We start from the raw sequence: 18349 nt of genomic DNA, 5'->3' as shown, positions 1-18349 counted from the left end.
TTTATTGAAACAAACTTTTTTATATAATAAAAGAACTTTTTTAAATTACAGCATTTAAGCTGATCCATCTCAAGGTAGAGTTCAAAAAAAGGGTCAGTAAAACTAGTAATTTGAATGTGAATTAAACAAAATACACATATAGTATTTCTTTAGTCTTAATTTTTAATATCCTATTCACCATTGAAGCTCAGAAAGCCGGTCATCAATAGTACCCTATAATAATCTTTTGTGTGAATACTGTTAGCCCAATTCCAGGCGCTAGTAAGGCGGCCATCAATACAACTGCCAGCCTATATATGGTTAGCATACAATCCAATCAGAATAATAATTATTGTTCAAAATAATATTCTGAACTCAAAAAGACGACATACATCAAACCAGTTGTCTGCACCAGAGCCATCGAAACCAAAGCGCATGAAATCGGTTAGCACCATTTTCTTCAAATATTCCTTTCCTCCGAATGCAGTTTCTATGTAGCGAAGCAAAGCCGGATCATGCAAAGAGTCAAGTTCTTCAAAGAATAAAACAAGTGGAGTAAGAATACGTGGTACCTGCATATATTTATCAATAAATAGTAAAGCATTTGGAACTGCCGTATCTCCCAAGTGGATTGTCGAATCGCCGATCCATGAGCCCGCTTGTCTTTGAGCTTTACTCAAGATACGCTCCATAGCAATTCGAATATTAGGACACGCCTGAATTCTATGAACACCTTGATTATTATCGACCAATTCATACTGGACATCTGGATTTGTCAACTCCAAGTCACTCAAAGCCCATAAAGAAAAGATTTCACCCATAATCAAAAGCCACAAATTGAGACTCTGAAGTACGTAGTGATACTGCTTGTAATGATTATGTTGTAAACGAGAGCCATTTGCAGCATCAATAGCTAAACTGAATTCATCATCCACGGTATCGGCGGAGAAGTTTTGTTTAACCATATCTATCAATTTAGCAACCGGATCCCGGTTAAATCGAAGGTAGCTGTTGCTGTCCGCCAGGGAATATAAGCACCAACGGATTTGGTCCTTCGTTATGGCTGAGCTCGCGTGTCTTTTTGCGATAGTCTCTACCGCACGCTCTTTCGTTTTGATATCTTTTTGGATGGCAGATCTTGATCGACCGCCTGCTACAATTTCCATAGTAGCAGCCGTAATATAAGGATCATCAAGAACCTTCAAGGCTTTTCGATCTTCTAGATATTCGTAAACAGTCAAAATTGGCTTGAATAGATTGAAGCCAAGATTTTCCTGAATTTCCTGACACATGGAATCTTGAACAAAGTACATTAGTTTACCATAAGTGCTACCTAGACGATTGGGATTCAAGACTTTGTACCGTCGGCCAATCTCAAATACATCTTGGAAAAAGCTGGCATACTTTTCAAAATCTTTGGTTTCCAATAGATCCTGTCCAGCTTTGTAGTCATACGCTACCATAATTCCCGCCAGTACGGAGGTAATACCTTTCAATTGCTGGGCAGTTCGTTTAGCTTTTGACGAAAATCGTAAGGTATCAACGGTATCTGTGTAATCGCATACGTCCAAACTGATTCATTAGTTAATCGACAAGAAAATTCATCAAATTTACGTACGCAGCAACCAGCAAATGAAGCAGTTTTCGCTCTTGGTACTCTAGCCGTACAGGTATCACTTTACTACGCTGTGACATGAAACAAGGAGCATCTTCAGTAGTTTTATGGTTATTATGTAAACTTTCAGGTAAAATAGATGACAAGTAAAGTTCTCGTAACTCCGCTTTATTCATATTCTAACAAAATGATTCTAATTCTTCACAAGACGGACATAAAAGCACAAAAGCACGTAGAGATGCTAAATCCAATCACTTCGAACTCTAATTTTCGTTATTGGTGTTGTATTAGAGGTTTAAAATGCGTTTCTAGGCACTTCACTCAATTGACGGTCAAGAAATTGTAGTGGTATACTGACGGATTGTACAAGAACCCATACCAAGGTATACTTAACTACTATGGAACTTACTACTTTAATTTTACGAGTGTTTTTTATAGTGATTACTTTACATGCTGAAAAATATATTTGAAATAGCATTGAAAATCTTAGGCAATGGAAGTTCAATCCAGCCATTAACGAGAATTCGTGAAAGAATGGAATGTATTAAATAAGAACGAAAGGAACCCGAAGTAAAGTACAAAAACGTAGAAAACATAACTCATGTCATCACAAAATATAGCCGAATTATTGTAAGAAATATGAGTAAAAAGAATGCAATGAAAAAAAAAGTACGTTCGCAAAACCATCATAAAATAACGCGGCATATTCAAGTAGTGATAATGAATAACTCAAAATCAAAATCAAAAATTCAAAATTCTATCTCTCTGCCAGCAATAAAGTGCCGGACTTTTGAGAGAAGGCATCGCGTAGATCATCCGCACTACACATGGGTAAGAATTCATCCTTGGAATCGTCCCTATAGACTAGCTTGTCCCAATCAAAACCTAATTTTGCTTTCAGTTTATCGATAAATGCTTCGTAAGAAATATCTGAGGCAATGCGCAAGGCAAATGTTTCATCGCCAGAACGAATTTTGACTTTCTGAATAGCGGGGTTATGGACATGGCCGTTTCCGGAAACAGGCTTGTTGGGAGCAGGAATGTCTTTCTGTTCTTGCAATTCTGCAAATATGAACGGACGTTCTACGACGCGTGGCATGGAACTGGTAGGATGGGAAGCATCAACGTCGCCATCCATAGGTAAAAAGAACTTCTTGATATAGTCACTTTCCAATAGATGAGAAGGAAGTCGGCAAATTTCTTTTACATAGACATCGAGATCCAACGCTCGTTGAGAAGAAACCAATTCATTCACATCGTCGACAGGGCCAGGCATGTAGGGAATTACACGGCGATTTTTTCCCCGCCCAGCTTCACTTGGAAACACATCCAGGAGTGTCAACTGAAGATAATAAAAGTCTTCATAGTAACGGCAAAGATTTCGATGTCGACCATCACTCATAACTGCACGTACTAAGTACCAGAATTGATCATTATGAACGAAGTAGGCCTCCACCATTGCAGCGATTACATGGGAAGCATTAGACAGAGGGAAATTATTTGATGAACCAGAGGGTATGCATTGTCCATCGTTATTCGCGCTTAATGAACTAAGCTTCGAAGAGCTTATCTGGGAAGTAGAAATGGAAGGAGGAGGTGAGCTCTTCACAGCATCGGTTAAAGTGCTCTTAGATTCAAATCCAGTTGAAGACGCGGTGTCTTCCGCTGGACAATGAAAGGTCCCTAAAGGAATGCTGCTTTTCTTGTAATCAGTAGCGGCCCGTTTCCAGTCTTCTACTCGTGGAATACAAGAGGTACGCAGAATGGCTTCGCTGATATGTTTGATCACGGCACCTGTCTTTAAATCTCGTAATTGAATAAACGTAAGAGGAATAAGACCTGGTCCACCCAACCTACCGATTGGTTTGGCAACCAACCATTCATGATTAGAGCGAGCAATAATAATGACTGTTTCACCAGCTTTGGCATCTAGTTCATCAGGTCTTTCGGCAACAAAATCAAACTGCACAACGCCAAATAGAGGCTGAGTAGAAGATTGTAAGTCGTTGAGAGAAACTCGTGGAGAATTAGTAGAGTTCGTCAAATCTATCAGGGTACTAGTGGATTCACTACCGCTGCTAAGTCTCATAGAATTGGCATTTTTTCCAATTTCTTCAAAGTGGGAAACGGGAACATACCCATGAGTACCTGCAGCCGGATTACAGACCTCATACCAGCGCTCGTCGTTTTCACGACCGATTACATGAAAAAAATCACCTTTGGTAAAAGAAATTTCAGAAGCTTTTCGCGCTGTGTAGTCATACAGAGCTCGTACAACCTTTCTGGGAGGTTCAATAGAGAACGGATTTTTATCCGAAACGCGACTATGGCTTTTCCAAGAACGTCGAATCTGGAATCAAGATTAGTAAGAGAGCTAAGGGGAAAAGCAAAAGAAAACAAAAAAATTGAATGTTCGGCATACCTTCACCATGAATAGACGAACGAAATAATTGTGTGTTTGCCTTCAATCCACAAAGGAATTAATGAATAGATATTACGATTAGCAAACCCACAAAAAGTCAGAGGTAATTAAAATGCAAGGATTTGTGGGAATAAAGATATTTGTGAAAGTTTGGTATTAACGGATTACAGGAGTACCTGATCAAACAAAGGAAAGATAGCAAAAAGAGTGACGAGGGGAAGATTCTTTGGAGTGAATGTTGGATGATATAGAAAAAGAAGAAAACAAAAAGTTTCAAAGGTAAGAAAAGATTATGAAAAGAACGTAAAACAGCCTAAAACCCTTCGGCTCTTCCCTTTAAAAGAGTGAACTTGCAAATGGTGGAAAAGAGAGATGAAAACACTGAAACGTGAATGCAACGAAAACCTGGTTTTTTTCACCTTACTTTTTCTTTTTTTTTCTTTTTATATATTATGGCTAAGATTTTAAAAATAGCTTCTTTTCTTGCTTTTGAAAGTAAAAAGGTAAACGAAAGAGTAATGAAATGCGACGCGTATTAGGGAAATAGACATTGTCCCTAAGAATAAGGGCGTACCTCTGTTCCCTCATGTTACTCTGCGTTGTTCTTTGTAGGTTGCGATCATTGTGTTTATAATATAACATAATCCTACGAAGCTTTAGAACAATGTAATTTCACCTACGGATTTGTGTACGAATGACCCAAAATTAAATTGGGGAAGGGAATCAACATCAATACTTTGTAGATAGGTATTTCGTTTTTTACAATCCTTTGATCCTTTGCTCTACCCATAATTTACTTCCCCTTGACTGTGTTTGCCAAATACAACTTTACGATCAAGTAACAATACGCCAGTCTGTCTCAGCGAATGCATTTGTTTACGCTCCAACATACAAAACCAGTAAAACAGACTGACTACTTGATTCAGCACTCAAGCCCCAAGATAGGGACGATTTCACTAGCACTGGCACCAATTTTAGTACAGTAGTGTGATCCCAGTGCCACAAGATCCATTCCACCTATGAATCACTGCCATTGATGTAGACCTCTCTCCCTCGCACCAGGTTTCCACTCTCATACTTTCAAGCATATAATTACCCAATTCTGGCGTTTCGGATTTTGAGCTTTCTGTTTTTGTGTTTCATATTTAACAGTACAATGTCACTTTATCGCATCAACTACCGATACAAAACAAATAGAAATAGTAGAATCGTATATCATTTATAGCATCACATACTCACCACGTGCTAGAAACGGAATGATGTTTCCTTGTGGTATGTTTACTCGTATAGAACATTCATTAAAGACATATCCATAACCGTTCGTTTCCCATATGACATATGTACGAGAACCCGAACGAAAAGTCGATCATTTATCATCACTTTCCGCATTTACAAGAGTCGCAAGCGCATTTGCTGTCCCCACTCTTGCAGCCACAACTGCCCTTACAGGATTCGCAGGAGCATTCCTTTTGGCAAGTGCAGGCTTGTCCGCTGCCGCATCCACAATCTTTCTTGTCCATGATTCAAATTATAAATATCTTCTAATAAATGATTAGTACTATTGATAACTCTTGAACAAAGAAATCGTACCTTGTTTACTTGGTAAAAGGTATTTGGTAGAAGGTAAGTGTGGATGCAGCGCTTCTTCTATAGGATTTCCTTTGTTGTTTATTTCATACAATTAGTTCATACATAAGGAGGTGGCGGTTAACATTCCATGATCCTAAAAACAAATAGATCTGCAAGTTGTCATGTAAAAGTGAAGATCCAACGCTTGGCACTATCATTTGCAGTTCTAGGACCTTTTCCGTCAGACCTTCTTTGGTAATTCTACTCCTGACATGAAGTCAATTCAAACTAATTCAATTAAGCCGACTTTTTCGTCGTCTTTCTGCAAACATGGGTTACTTATTCTTTTTCGACGCACGTCTCTCATAGGGATTGCATAAGGATCTGCAGATCACCAGCCCAAGCATAAACATTGCGTGGCGTAACGTGATGTCGTTCCAATTTCGCCACTTGATTTTAAATTAATTACCGAACTCGAGCATTCTGTATTCCTTTGCCTTTATGACTTTTGTACACTGTGTTAATGGTTGAATAGTGAAGTAGAATTTGCAGCTTGCTATTATTTTTTTCACTATTGTATTTTACGTTGCTAAAAATAGTATAACAGAGTATCCTAAAATGTGCAATAAAAGAAAAGGAGAGGTTTTCAGTCTCACTATTTCCTTTTTTATTCCTCGCAGCGTGTCTTGTCTGAAATTGTCTTGTGGTTTTCTTGTTTTCTTTTTTGTAGCGGTCTATGGCTGCGAAACGACTTAAAAAATGATGAAAAATATTGATATTCCTAAAGGGTGTGAATGGCGTTTTGAAGTTGAAGAACCAGGGATTCAAATCCGGGTATGTGTTAATCAATGGTCGTTTTCAAGAATTCATAATGGCGAGAAGAATGCTTTTCCTTTTGTGTTTTCCTGTTTTTTGAAGCGTCTCATGTTTCATTCCAAGTCATATCTCTGAACTAACTTTTGTCGTATAGCTTGCAACTGGAAATGCCGAGTATTTTGGTACAGAACTCGCTTTGGGCCCTCCCTACGATTTCGAACAAGTTAAAGGAGCAATCTTTACTTGGCAGGGTTGTACTCTAGAAGTGGAAGGAGAACCTTCTGTAGAGTATGTAGCTGAAGAAACTCCTATGTGTACATATTTAAATCTGTATTTTGCTTTGGAGAATTTACGGAAAAAGGCTGAGGGCAATGCTTCAATGGATCCTTCGATTTCAGGTCCTAGAGTGTGTCTTATCGGACCCAAAAGCTCTGGAAAAACGAGTGTTATGAAGATCCTAGAATCATACTCACTAAAACAATCTCGACACCCCATTTGTGTCAACCTGGACCCCAGTCAACCCATGGTTGCTCTCCCAGGCTCTATATCCGCTTTTCACAATGCCACCATCTTGGACATCCAAGAGGCAACTGGCTTTGGCACGAGTATGTCCACTGGCCCAACTCACATTCTTGCAAAGTCTCCTCTGGTTTACAATTATGGATTGGATAGCCCTTTTGATAACCCAAAACTTTACAAGTCTTGTTGTTCTCGTTTAGCACTTGCTGTAAATTCTCGAATGACTCAAAGCTTGGATGCATCTGTCTCTGGATGTCTCGTCGACACATGTTCCTTACAAGAAAACAATGAGCGCTACCAAGATACTCTTCACTCTATTATTACAGACTTTCGTATCAATATTGTCCTTGTATTGGGCTCGGAGCGATTGTACAGCACTATGAAGCGTAGTTACAGTGACGCCTCTTGGCTTTCTGTTGTCAAACTTCCGTCAAGTGGAGGATGTATTGAAAGAGAACCCGAATGGATTGCAAAATGGCAGTCTAGATGCTTAAAGCAATACTTTTACGGAGATGAACGAATGCCTCTTTCTCCGCTTTCCATTATCGTTGATTCCACCCAGTTAGTAGTCTATCGCGTGTTAGAAGCATCAGAAAGTGGGCCAAAGTCTTCGGTTCTTCCTATAGGTTTTGAAGAAGAATCTGGTCAATCAGACGACAAAGGCACTTACATGTCTTTAGCTCTTAGTGGGAAGGGTCAGTATTTAGAAAGGATTACAACTGAAGCAATGACGATTTTACAGAACTCGATTCTGGCGATTTCAAGCGTAAGTGAAGATGAAAATGAAACTGCAATTATTGATTCTTGTATACTCGGCTACGTCTTTGTCACCGATGTAGACGATGTGAAAAACCGAATGACCCTTCTTTCGCCTGTACCAGATCGACTTCCAAGTAATGCTTTAATTATGGGAACTTGTAAATGGCAGGAGTAAAATTGATTTTTTCCCTTGATTTACAAAGTACCGTATTTCGCTCTTTAGTTATGCCAACAGTTTTAGAGGTTAATTATTATATATGAATCAAAGTCATTTATTGACATGTATTATTAACTTTGACAATCAAAACAAACGAATATTAGTAGTAAAAGTAAAAGATTATTGATTCTTCAGTGAAAAGAAAGATAGTGTAGACGGGGATTTTTTTCAACATTGTAAGCGCTTCGAGGCAGAAAAAACACTACTTTACAATAAAAGGTAAATCTAAAGAAAATATTCCGTTGCCTTCGCGGTTGGTTCAACGTACGGGTTCTCTTGGTTAGGGGCTGCGTCGAAAACATTGAAAAACTTAGATTTGTCCGTATCAATTTGGAGAATGCTGGCTAAATTAGCACAACGATAGCAATAATTAGGAGCTGACCAAACAGTTGATAGCTTTTTCTCAAATAATATTTGATATCCCTCACTACATAGCTGATGAGCTCGTAAGATATGATCCATGTTGTTTTCATAAAGAAACTTGGAAACAATCACTTCTCCAAAGGAATATCCTGCACCTCTAGGAGATAAAGAAAATTCTTGGATACTTGGATCTGGATCGGACCATAGCAAATCAGCCATGGCTCCTTCGTGAGGGAACTCTCGGAAGCGATCAAGTACTACAATTTGATTAATGTGTTGGATACTGGGTGAAAGCCCTCCGTGAACACAAAAAATACTATCGTCGATAGTAGCTGCAAGAGTCAAAAAGTCAAATATGTCTGTGATTTGCTTCCAGACGTTTGCAGAACCATACTTTCTAAGGCATTCAGAGTAAAATCCGTAGGTTTGGGTAATTCCTCTAGATTCGTGGTTACCTCTAAGTAAGGTAATTCTTTTTGGGTATCTGAGTTTTAAACACAGAAGTAGAGTGATTGTTTCGACGCTATAGTAGCCACGATCAACATAGTCGCCTACAAATATTAGTAAAGAACATAAAGATAGGTTCCTTCCGAGTAACTCCATAAGAACGGTCAACTAAGGATATACATACCCAGGAATATATAGTTAGTGAACGGGCAAGGACCTCCAATACGAAAAATCTCTAATAAATCCTCAAACTGGCTTGGCCAGTGTTAGTAGTCATCTCTCATATGAGTATAGCTATACTGAATTTCGATTATCGGGAACCACTTACCCATGAATGTCGCCGACTACAGTTATCGGAGTGGAAAGACGCACAACGTTACTTTCTTGTATTAGTAACTCTTTCGCCAAGCTACAAAGGTATGCAATCACTGGTTCTGCAATAATTTGCTTATGGTAAAGCCTCTCTAGTATTTGGTCCAAATCAAGCATTTCAAATATAAAAGGCGTAAATTATGACCCATGAAATTTAGCATTAATAAAATGTGTGTGAAAAAACACGGTCGCGCACGATTTTCCGTCTATTCCGCAAAGAAGGCGGTTGAAGTCGATTATATCCGTAAAAATAAAAAATGATCAAGAAAACTTAAATAATACATGTATTGAATGTATATATTCGCATCAAATGCAAATATTTGAATTGTTTTAGCATGCGGAGGGAGGATGTATAAACAGGCGCCAAGTAACGACTGTAAAGTTTAATGTAATTGAAATAAAAACCTTCCTTTCACCATACATTTTAAATGAAGAAAATAATACTCATAAGAAAACCTATAGCCAAAGTAAAAAACGAATGGCTTGCCTCATCATTCATGTAAACAAAAGCCATATGTTACCTACAAGCAAGCCGTTACCCAGTAAGACTTTGAAGAAACGCGTTGATATTTCTACCAAATAAATAATCAAGCTACGATTCAGCTTGTGTTGTTCAGTTAGTTGATTGATACAGTTTGTTCGGTTTAACTAATATATTCAGGCTTTTTCTACTCGCGGTTCAAATATCTGGATAGCTTGGTTATAAATAGGTCGGCGCCTATTAAAATGGCAGAAAGCAATATTAAAAAAGCTCTTGAGCTCGCTCAATACCCTGAAACCAATGTTCGTTTACAGGCAGAACTTGAATTGAAGACTTTGGAAACTTTGCCTGGTATGAAATTCAGGGGAAAGAACTCCTTCAGTATAAACATAAATCAAAGTCTAATTGTTCTACACAGATTTCCCTCTGTACTTGACAAACATCGCAGCTTCTAGGGCTTCAATTCCCTTGCGATTGGTAAGTGGTTGTAGTACATTTGATGATAAGTGCTAACGAATATGAAGGGATCCTTGATTTATTTGCAGCGTTTTATCACTCATCACTGGTCTCCTTTGTTTGAACAGTTCCAAGAAGGACCTATACCTGATGAGAATATTAAGCGCACGGTGAAAGAGATCCTTCTTCGCCAATTGCTTTCTTTGGAAAACCACCAGCTTAATAAAGCAGTCGCTTATGCAGTATCTTTGATAGCAAATGTTGACTTCCCCGACGAGTGGCCTGAAGTTTTTCCTTGCCTTCTACAGTTACTCGAGTCAAACAACGAAAATTCTATTAATGCCGCTCTTGATGTGTTGTGTGAGTTAATTGATGAATCACTAGTGGAAGAACAATTCTTCATTATAACCCCACGCCTTTCTGAGACTTTGTATCAGCTGGTTTTGCCAACTCCTCCTAATGATTCTTTACGAAAATTGCAAGCCCGTGCAATAGGATTGTTTCGTTCGTGCCTGGAGTTACTGGAAATGTACAAAGAAACCCGTTCTGAGCCAGTCCGCGTCTTTGTTGATCGACTATTGCCTCCATGGATGGATTTGTTCACCCAAAAATTACAGTCTCCTCTTTTTCAGGGTAATGAACTCTTGGGTGACTCTACGGGTACATTTTGCATAATGGGAGAAATTTCATTGTCTTTATCGAAGCTTAGGGAATTGTTTCCATCAAAGTTATCGACCTATGTTGTAAGACTGGTAGATCTCATATGGGATATTCTCCAAAAGCTGCTCCCAATTTATCTCAGGGATGTAGTTTTTGGCAATCCTGTAAATGAGAACGTTTTTGGCATCGAATTTCCATTTCGTTACTTAATTGAACTCCTTCAGTTCGTTGGTGTGGCTCTACAAAACAAATCTGTTCAAGCTCTATTCTTGGCCACCAATGCTTCTTCATCTTCTCTTCCTCCTTGTATCTCCATTTTGGTGCAATATGCTCAGCTTTCTAAAGGCCAAGTTGAACTTTACGAAAACGACGTTAACGAGTATATAGTCAACGAAACAAACTATGACTCAATTGTTGATACAGTCCGCGGAGCTGCTGTCAATGTGCTTTCTTCTTTTGAACAGCACACAAATTTAGGGCTCCAGCAGCATATTCGGGAACTGGCCGCTACATACGTATTGCAAAATGACATAAATTGGGTTGATCAAGAAGCTTTATTATACGCATGCTGTTCAATCGATGCTACTTCAGATGATACTTACGACGATTTTTTGGAGCCCGTATACAAAGCCATATCTGTTCGAATGCAAACTTCAAATGTTCCGGAAATATTGATGGCTGGTTTCTTTAACTTCGTTGGCTACTTTTCAGAAAGTACTCCTTTAGCTATTGAATTTTTCCAAATATTTTTGAATTGCATTTCAAATGCTGCTCAATCGGATTTGGTCAAATATGCTGCCATTAAGGGAATTGAGAGGTTATGCTCAGTCAGTGAAATAAAACCATCAACTTCGGTACAACCTGCTGTTTTACAAGTCCTTAGAGAGTTTGTGCAAAACAGCTATGATGAATCACTCGTTCTTCTCGTTGAAGCAATTACAGCGTTAGCCCGATTAGACTGTGAAAAGGCTGCGGAACCGGATAGTTCGTTTATTCCTGTATTATTCAATCTTATAGCTAATAATCCTTCTGATCCTTATCTTTCTGGACTAATTGAAGATACATTTGAGGATCTTACTAGTGAGGCTGCTAGTTATGAAAGTGTCTGCGAAATAACTATGCCAGAACTTTTACAAGTTTTAAGCCATCCGGACCCCAACCTGGTAAATGTTGGTTGCACCCTTCTTTCTTCTTTAATTCGTGCAGGGCCTTCTCCTCTTCCTAATGGCTTTATCAACTACGTTTTGCCCCCTATTTACCAAATTACAGAAACACATAATGATGATCTGGAGTTGCTTCAACTTTCACAAGAAATTATAAGAGAGCTGTTGCGTAAAGACTGCCCTCAGGTATTAAGATCAGAAATATCAGGAGCAACCGGACTTCAGTATATTCTGTATATATTGCAGAAACTCTTATTGAGTAAGTCCGATGATTCCTCATGCTTCCTTGTGGGCACCATTCTCTTAGAACTTTTGGAGCATGCAAATCAAGCCTTAGATTTGCATCCTGTTTTGCTTTCTTGTTTGCAAAGAGCAGTTGTTGCTGAACAACCTCGCTTTATTCAGGTATGACGGTTTCCATTGAAGATTTCTAACAAATATAGAGCATCATTTACGTTTTTTCTAAAATGATTAACAAAAACGCTGAAGCTGTCTTGAATTTTTTGAGCGGCTGTACTTTAGATGATAGAGGAACATCTGCATTGGAAGCGTTGATGCAAGTTTGGTGTGATAATTATGTTTACTTCAGTAACTTCAAGAACTTATCTGTCATGTATGGATTCATCATCTACTATATTTGCTAACCGATAATCTTAGCTGTATCGCAATGACAAATATCTATAAAGCAGAGACAAGTCTTTTGGATGCAATTCAAGTGAAAGGTGATATTATATCACAATCTGATAGAATCGTTACCCGTTCACAGTCTCGTTTACGTATGATTTTCATTTCTGTGCGCATTTACTAACGATTTATCTAGATCCAAACCAGTATACTTCCATCAACGTACGAGAAAAATTGATAAAACTGTTACTGGATGAATATATTTCACTTTTTAGAGAATCTATTGTTGAAGAAGTTTCCAATGATGAGGGTGATGATTGGGACGATGGCCCATCGAATGTAGAAGAAGACTTTGGTTTATCTGCTGATGGTAAGATTTTTGTTTTTAGATGTATTAACAAAATTTAGAAATAAACGAACTTGCTAAAGATGAATTTCCATCTGTAAAAACGCCCGCTGAAGGAGAGGATGATACGGCAGACTTACAGGTAAGTGATGAGAGTGCATTAAAAGGACAAAGCCTAATTAACAATACAAAGTTCCATCTGCTTGATTTTTTCAAAAGTGCGATGGCAGCCAATCTTAATAACTTTAATGATTGTGCTTCAAGGCTTACTGTAGAGCAGCAAGCTGCTTTGGCAAACATTAAATAGGTTTTTGGGTTTAAAATAAAATGAAGGATATAAAACTATTTGTTTTCGAAAAGTACATATAAATAATTATTTCAACGTAGGTAATACTTGCTGTATTCATACGGTTTCTATAGATTACAATTGATGATACACACTATTCGTGTAGCAAAGTGGAACCATAAAAAAATATTGTTAGCAGATTTTATTGAAAAGTTTAGCAATTATTAATATACAACCGAAGAAGGATAAAACCTCCTTGCAAGAAAAGGAAAATAAAAGTTAATAGTGAATGACTTCATCAAAACAAAAGACATAAACAACACAAAGATAGAACAGAGAAACAATTATTGTACAAGAATAGAAAGCTCTCAAGATATTTTTACAATGTTCATAAACAGCGATGTTTTGTTAATGTGTTTGTGTTATAGTGATAGAAAAACAAAACATGAAGAAGAGCGGTACACTGACAGGTATACGCACTGTCGCATTAGCTGCATAAAAGAAAACTGATAAATACGAAGGTAATGCAATGAGTAAATTGTACAAAGAGCTGTAAAGAATAGAATCATCAAGAATGCAAGAATACAAAAGTGTTCTAAAAACTTCATTACCAGTACGGCTTCGAACGAGAATTTGCTGCAGATCCTGTCAAAATCGCAGGAGCACGAGTTACGGGATCGATGATTGGGATACTCGAAGACTTTTTCTGGCGGCTGCTTGGGTTGTGTTGAAATGATGAAGGGGCATATTGCATCCCGGCGTAGTTTCCATTCTGGATTGTCGGCATGGCATTAGGGTACATATTAGGAGTCATTGGAGACAAAGATGGAGAACTGTTCGTCGGAGAAAGCCCGGTTGTTTGGTATATGGCGGCCAACTACACAATGTATGTTAATACGTAAACCTTGTTTGGATTAAGCAGAACTAGGAAGCACACAAATAATTTCCCTGGAAGAGAAGAGTCCCGGCCAATTCCGGTTGTAAATGCTTAACCCATTACCGTTCCCGAATCAGCATACTTCTTCTTCAGATAAAGCAGGACAGAATTCTAAATCATCCTCAGCATCGAAAGTTCGTGCTTTTTCAAAAGAAGAACGAAATTCATGCACTAATAAGCATGTTCATTAGTATATCCCTCTGACAAAAAGCTCAAGTACTCGACATACATTGATAACCAGAAGAAGAATTCTGATAAAAGTTATAAGGCTTGTAGAAATAGGTCATAATGATACACTCTATAACAAAAGGCTAAATATATGCTTCAATGTGGGTTGTTGGTAGAGGGTCGCATCTTAGGGTTTTGCCATTCGTAAAGATGTATTTATTACAATATCATCTTACGGTGTCCATTGTAACCTCGTAGCTAGTACTGTTGGGATCTAGTGTGACCTTGATTATTTTTTTATTTTTTCAAAGACAAGAAAAACAAAAGGTCAAGCGAAGCAGGTTACAAAAGAATCGATTCTTTGTGGGAGAATATTTTCGTAAAGATATTTTCCTTTGAAGTTTCGAATGGAAATTCAAGGAAACTCTCCAACACTGTATTCATTGCTCTGTTTATTATTGTTTATTCATTTCGTAAAATCATGTAAATAAACATCTGAAATGTCCCGTAAAATACAAAAGAAAACATACAAATTAAAAAATTGAAGCGGAATTTATGAAATATAAGACGATAATATTCGTATTTACCAGAATCCGCAATTTCTGTAGTAATGTAACAACTTCATCCGTAGTTCTTATAGTGTTCGCACTTATGGAAAAATATTAGTCTTCAAATTAACCTGGCTTACCAAATAGTAAATCGAGACCTTTGACGCATCTACACCTAACCATATCACAAGATTGCCATTTATATTATAGGAAAAAGTTTCTACTACGGAAACACAAGACACGATTTTCACCAAATTCAAAACAGCTTGCATCCCAAATCGTCCAGCATCTTGACATTTCTTCTCTATTTTTTTGATTTCTTTTTGGGTGTTTACATAAATGTAAACAAGCAGGGTTTGCTAGCCAGCTGCTCTGCGCCTCACTATACCGCCTCTGATAATTAAGCAGAGAAACCTCACTTGTTTACATATCAACGCCATTGCATATCCCAGAATTATTTAGACAAAAACCCTTTAAAGGGAACATTTTCAATGAGAAAATGGTGTTTCGAAAAAATGCTATTCATGATGCTTACAAGAAGATTGAGCGAGAGGAGTCGCTAATCATGGGAGCGAAAGCAATGGTAGCATCGACAAAAAACCCAGAAGTAAAAAAACGATTAGAAACAAATATTGCTGTATCCGAAAACAATATCACTTATCTACAAGAAAGAATCCAAGCGCTAAAGATTGAGCAAAATGGGAAAGATGACGCCTCTGCAGAAGAAAGTGACTCTGTGCAAAACCATGCTTCAAAGCAACAAGATGGCGATTATCAAATTCTGCATGAAAGCAGAAGCGCTTTTGAATTACTCAGCTCGGAGAAGCCTTTGACTCCGCAGAAGATTTCCACTATGTTGCAGCATTTGCAAATGCGGTTGTCTGTAGAGCAACAGTGTGTTTCTGGAATTGATAAAATATTACGTTTATACTCCAAAGAGGGAAAAGATACCCGCGATGTCTCTGTCAAGTTACGAGAAGGTAAACAAAAGGTCAATCTTTTAAAGCGATCTATGAAGCGCTATAACGAATTACATATTCCCTTGGATCAACCTAGTTCTGGTCACGATGATCATCCGGCTCAGGTTGCTTTCCGTGGTCTAGCAAAGCCAGTTTCCGGTAGACTTCAAGTCACCATTCATTCCGTGCGCAACTTGGAACATACTTCTCTATTCCAACAAAACTTGTCTCCTACATATTCTTATACCGTATGTTATGTTGATGACACCCAAGTTGCTCGTTCAAGAAGCTCGCCTGCTGACGAATGGGACGAGTCCTTTACTTTCGACGTTCATCGCGCAAAAGAAGTACAGCTTCTTATTTATGATCAAAAAAAAGAGGTCGATGTTCCTATCGGATTCCTTCTTATTCCCGCTTCTTTAATCGCGGAAGAGTTGCGCCGAAAGAGAAACTTACATGAATTGTCCGAAGCTAACTGGAAGCCAAGCTTGGCTGATCAAAATGCCTATAATAATTCTTCAGCTCGTCCGGCTACTGCTGCATCCGCTACATCATATCGCAATTCTCTTTATGATCCTCTTGCTTCCTCACCTGCTTCCGCCCCTTCCTCTTACAGACTTTTATCACGTACGTGGCTTTCCCTTGAACCGGTAGGCCAAATCTGCGTTTCCATAACATTCTCAAAGAAACTAACTACACGACAATTTCTCGAAACTGGTTTAGGTCGTCAGGGTGCTATTCGCCAAAAGAAGGATGAAGTTGTTGCAGGACATCTAGGACACCAATTTATTCAAAAACAATTCTACCAAATTATGCGATGTGCTGTCTGTGGGGAGCTTTTCTCTTATTCTCCTGGTTTACAATGTGAGAATTGTAGTTTTGTTTGCCACAAAAAATGCTTACACAAGATTCTTGCAGGATGTATTGCATTATCAAACGCAGAAAAAGCTGATTTTGGGCGTCTCAAATATCAAATCCCTCACAGATTTGAACCGCTTTCATCCTTGGGAGCTCATTGGTGTGCTCATTGTGGTTTCTTTTTACCTTTGCGGCGCAAAGACTGTTTCAGGTGTGAAGAATGTAATCTTACATGTCATGGGCAATGTGCCCATTTAGTTCCAGATTATTGTGGCATGTCAATTGATCTGAAAAACCAGCTCTTGGCTGGGCTGGACGTCAACAATAAATCACCAAAGGGAAAGCAGGGGACTAACAAGCAAGATACAAGGTCTTCCGGTGAACAACTACCAACAGTTTCACAAGGCCTTATTGCAGCTACTAAACCAGTTACTAGTATTCTGAACGCTTCTCCTGTGTCTACACCTGAGGAATCTGTCAAGGAAAGAAAAAGTACAAGTGCTTCCCCTCCTCATCGTTTAACACCTACACCTCCGTCTAGCACTTCAGCTACAACGGAAAGTTCTGTAAAGCTTCCGCCAAGCCCCCGCCGTGATAAAAAGAAGCGGGCTACTTTAGAAGATTTTACTTTTATCGCCGTTCTCGGTAAAGGTAATTTTGGTAAAGTCATGCTTGCTGAATATAAACCAACAAAGAAACACTATGCCGTAAAAGTTTTGAAGAAGGAGTTCATTTTGAAAAATGAAGAATTAGAGAGTTTACGTACTGAAAAACATGTCTTTGACGCCGCAAATAAAGAAAATCACCCTTTTCTCTTGAATATGTTTGCTAGCTTTCAAACTAGTACTCGTGTTTACTTCGTAATGGAGTACATTCAAGGAGGTGATCTGATGGTCCACGTTCAGAGACAACAATTTAGTGTAAAACGAGCGAGGTTTTATGGTGCCGAGGTCTGTTTAGCATTGAAATATTTCCATGAAAACGGTATAGCATATCGTGACTTAAAGCTGGATAATATCCTTCTATGCCCCAACGGACATATCAAGATTGCTGACTATGGCTTGTGCAAAGAAAACATGTCTGCTGGTAATACTACTTCAACTTTTTGTGGTACACCTGAGTTTATGGCTCCCGAAATTCTCTTAGAACAGCAATATACGAAAAATGTGGATTGGTGGGCGTTTGGTGTGTTAATGTATCAAATGCTATTAGGTCAGTCCCCCTTTAAAGGAGAAGATGAAGAAGAAATCTTTGATGCAATTTTAACGGATGAGCCTTTGTTTCCTATTAACATGCCGGCAGATGCCGTTTCGTTATTGCGAGGGGTAAGAACACATAATACATTAACTTTTACTAACAATCTAGCTTTTAACTCGTGATCCCGAAAAGAGATTAGGAAGTGGGCCAACTGACGCCCTTGAAATTATGAACCATCCATTCTTCACTACTATTGTTTGGTCTGATCTTTATTACTTGCGGTATGATCCTGTTTATAAACCGGTGGCAAGCGATATTCATGATTTGAATAACTTTGATGAGGAATTTACCAGTGCAGTACCAAATCTTACACCGGTGAACACTGTGTTGACAAGGCAACAGCAGGAATGTTTTCGTGGATTTTCTAGTATGGCAGATTAGACCTTAGGTCTGGTTTCTTCTTTTTGTTACTATTGTTTTTTTTTTTTTTTTTTTTTTTTTTTTTTTAACATAGGATTTTGAGAAGGTTGATAGAGATACTATTGCTGCTTTTCTATCAACCTCTCTCCTGTGCCTTTCTTCACCATT

The 18349-nt window shown here is 38.4% G+C and overlaps 8 protein-coding genes across 8 annotated transcripts; 3 read left to right on the top strand and 5 right to left on the bottom strand.

Annotated features, from left to right (window-relative positions):
- Window positions 1-170: 170 nt before the first annotated feature.
- On the bottom strand, window positions 171-1770 carry SOMG_02818 (DUF2009 family conserved protein; the record flags this gene model as incomplete). Its single annotated transcript, XM_056181609.1, has 3 exons — window positions 171-290; window positions 372-1551; window positions 1598-1770. The coding sequence occupies 3 exons, from the start codon at window positions 1768-1770 to the stop codon at window positions 171-173; spliced, it is 1473 nt and encodes a 490-aa protein (XP_056038210.1).
- Window positions 1771-2351: 581 nt separating this feature from the next.
- On the bottom strand, window positions 2352-4025 carry scd2 (Cdc42 GTPase complex scaffold subunit Scd2; the record flags this gene model as incomplete). Its single annotated transcript, XM_056181608.1, has 2 exons — window positions 2352-3944; window positions 4017-4025. The coding sequence occupies 2 exons, from the start codon at window positions 4023-4025 to the stop codon at window positions 2352-2354; spliced, it is 1602 nt and encodes a 533-aa protein (XP_056037942.1).
- Window positions 4026-5382: 1357 nt separating this feature from the next.
- Window positions 5383-5803, bottom strand: SOMG_02816 (uncharacterized protein; the record flags this gene model as incomplete). Its single annotated transcript, XM_056181607.1, has 2 exons — window positions 5383-5527; window positions 5709-5803. The coding sequence occupies 2 exons, from the start codon at window positions 5801-5803 to the stop codon at window positions 5383-5385; spliced, it is 240 nt and encodes a 79-aa protein (XP_056037941.1).
- Window positions 5804-6344: 541 nt separating this feature from the next.
- SOMG_02815 (mRNA cleavage and polyadenylation specificity factor complex subunit) lies at window positions 6345-7854 on the top strand (the record flags this gene model as incomplete). The annotated part of the gene is made up of 2 exons (XM_056181606.1): window positions 6345-6419; window positions 6556-7854. The coding sequence occupies 2 exons, from the start codon at window positions 6345-6347 to the stop codon at window positions 7852-7854; spliced, it is 1374 nt and encodes a 457-aa protein (XP_056038033.1).
- A 267-nt stretch (window positions 7855-8121) lies between these two features.
- ppa3 (serine/threonine protein phosphatase PP2A catalytic subunit Ppa3) lies at window positions 8122-9195 on the bottom strand (the record flags this gene model as incomplete). The annotated part of the gene is made up of 3 exons (XM_056181605.1): window positions 8122-8810; window positions 8891-8961; window positions 9035-9195. 3 exons carry the CDS (start codon window positions 9193-9195, stop codon window positions 8122-8124), a joined length of 921 nt encoding a protein of 306 aa, XP_056038031.1.
- Window positions 9196-9804: 609 nt separating this feature from the next.
- Window positions 9805-13115, top strand: kap114 (karyopherin/importin beta family nuclear import signal receptor Kap14; the record flags this gene model as incomplete). Its single annotated transcript, XM_056181604.1, has 8 exons — window positions 9805-9910; window positions 9978-10036; window positions 10084-12243; window positions 12282-12451; window positions 12496-12614; window positions 12659-12832; window positions 12871-12950; window positions 13002-13115. The coding sequence occupies 8 exons, from the start codon at window positions 9805-9807 to the stop codon at window positions 13113-13115; spliced, it is 2982 nt and encodes a 993-aa protein (XP_056037946.1).
- A 586-nt stretch (window positions 13116-13701) lies between these two features.
- On the bottom strand, window positions 13702-14318 carry SOMG_02812 (DUF4452 family conserved fungal protein; the record flags this gene model as incomplete). Its single annotated transcript, XM_056181603.1, has 3 exons — window positions 13702-13971; window positions 14114-14202; window positions 14261-14318. 3 exons carry the CDS (start codon window positions 14316-14318, stop codon window positions 13702-13704), a joined length of 417 nt encoding a protein of 138 aa, XP_056037945.1.
- Window positions 14319-15246: 928 nt separating this feature from the next.
- On the top strand, window positions 15247-17008 carry pck1 (protein kinase C (PKC)-like Pck1; the record flags this gene model as incomplete). The annotated part of the gene is made up of 2 exons (XM_056181602.1): window positions 15247-16942; window positions 17001-17008. 2 exons carry the CDS (start codon window positions 15247-15249, stop codon window positions 17006-17008), a joined length of 1704 nt encoding a protein of 567 aa, XP_056037944.1.
- Window positions 17009-18349: the final 1341 nt, after the last annotated feature.

Source organism: Schizosaccharomyces osmophilus, chromosome 2, assembly GCF_027921745.1.
Source record: "Schizosaccharomyces osmophilus chromosome 2, complete sequence".
Lineage (NCBI taxonomy): Eukaryota > Fungi > Ascomycota > Schizosaccharomycetes > Schizosaccharomycetales > Schizosaccharomycetaceae > Schizosaccharomyces > Schizosaccharomyces osmophilus.
The sequence above is the reverse complement of the archived record's forward strand: the minus strand, read 5'-3'. Positions and strand labels throughout refer to the sequence as shown.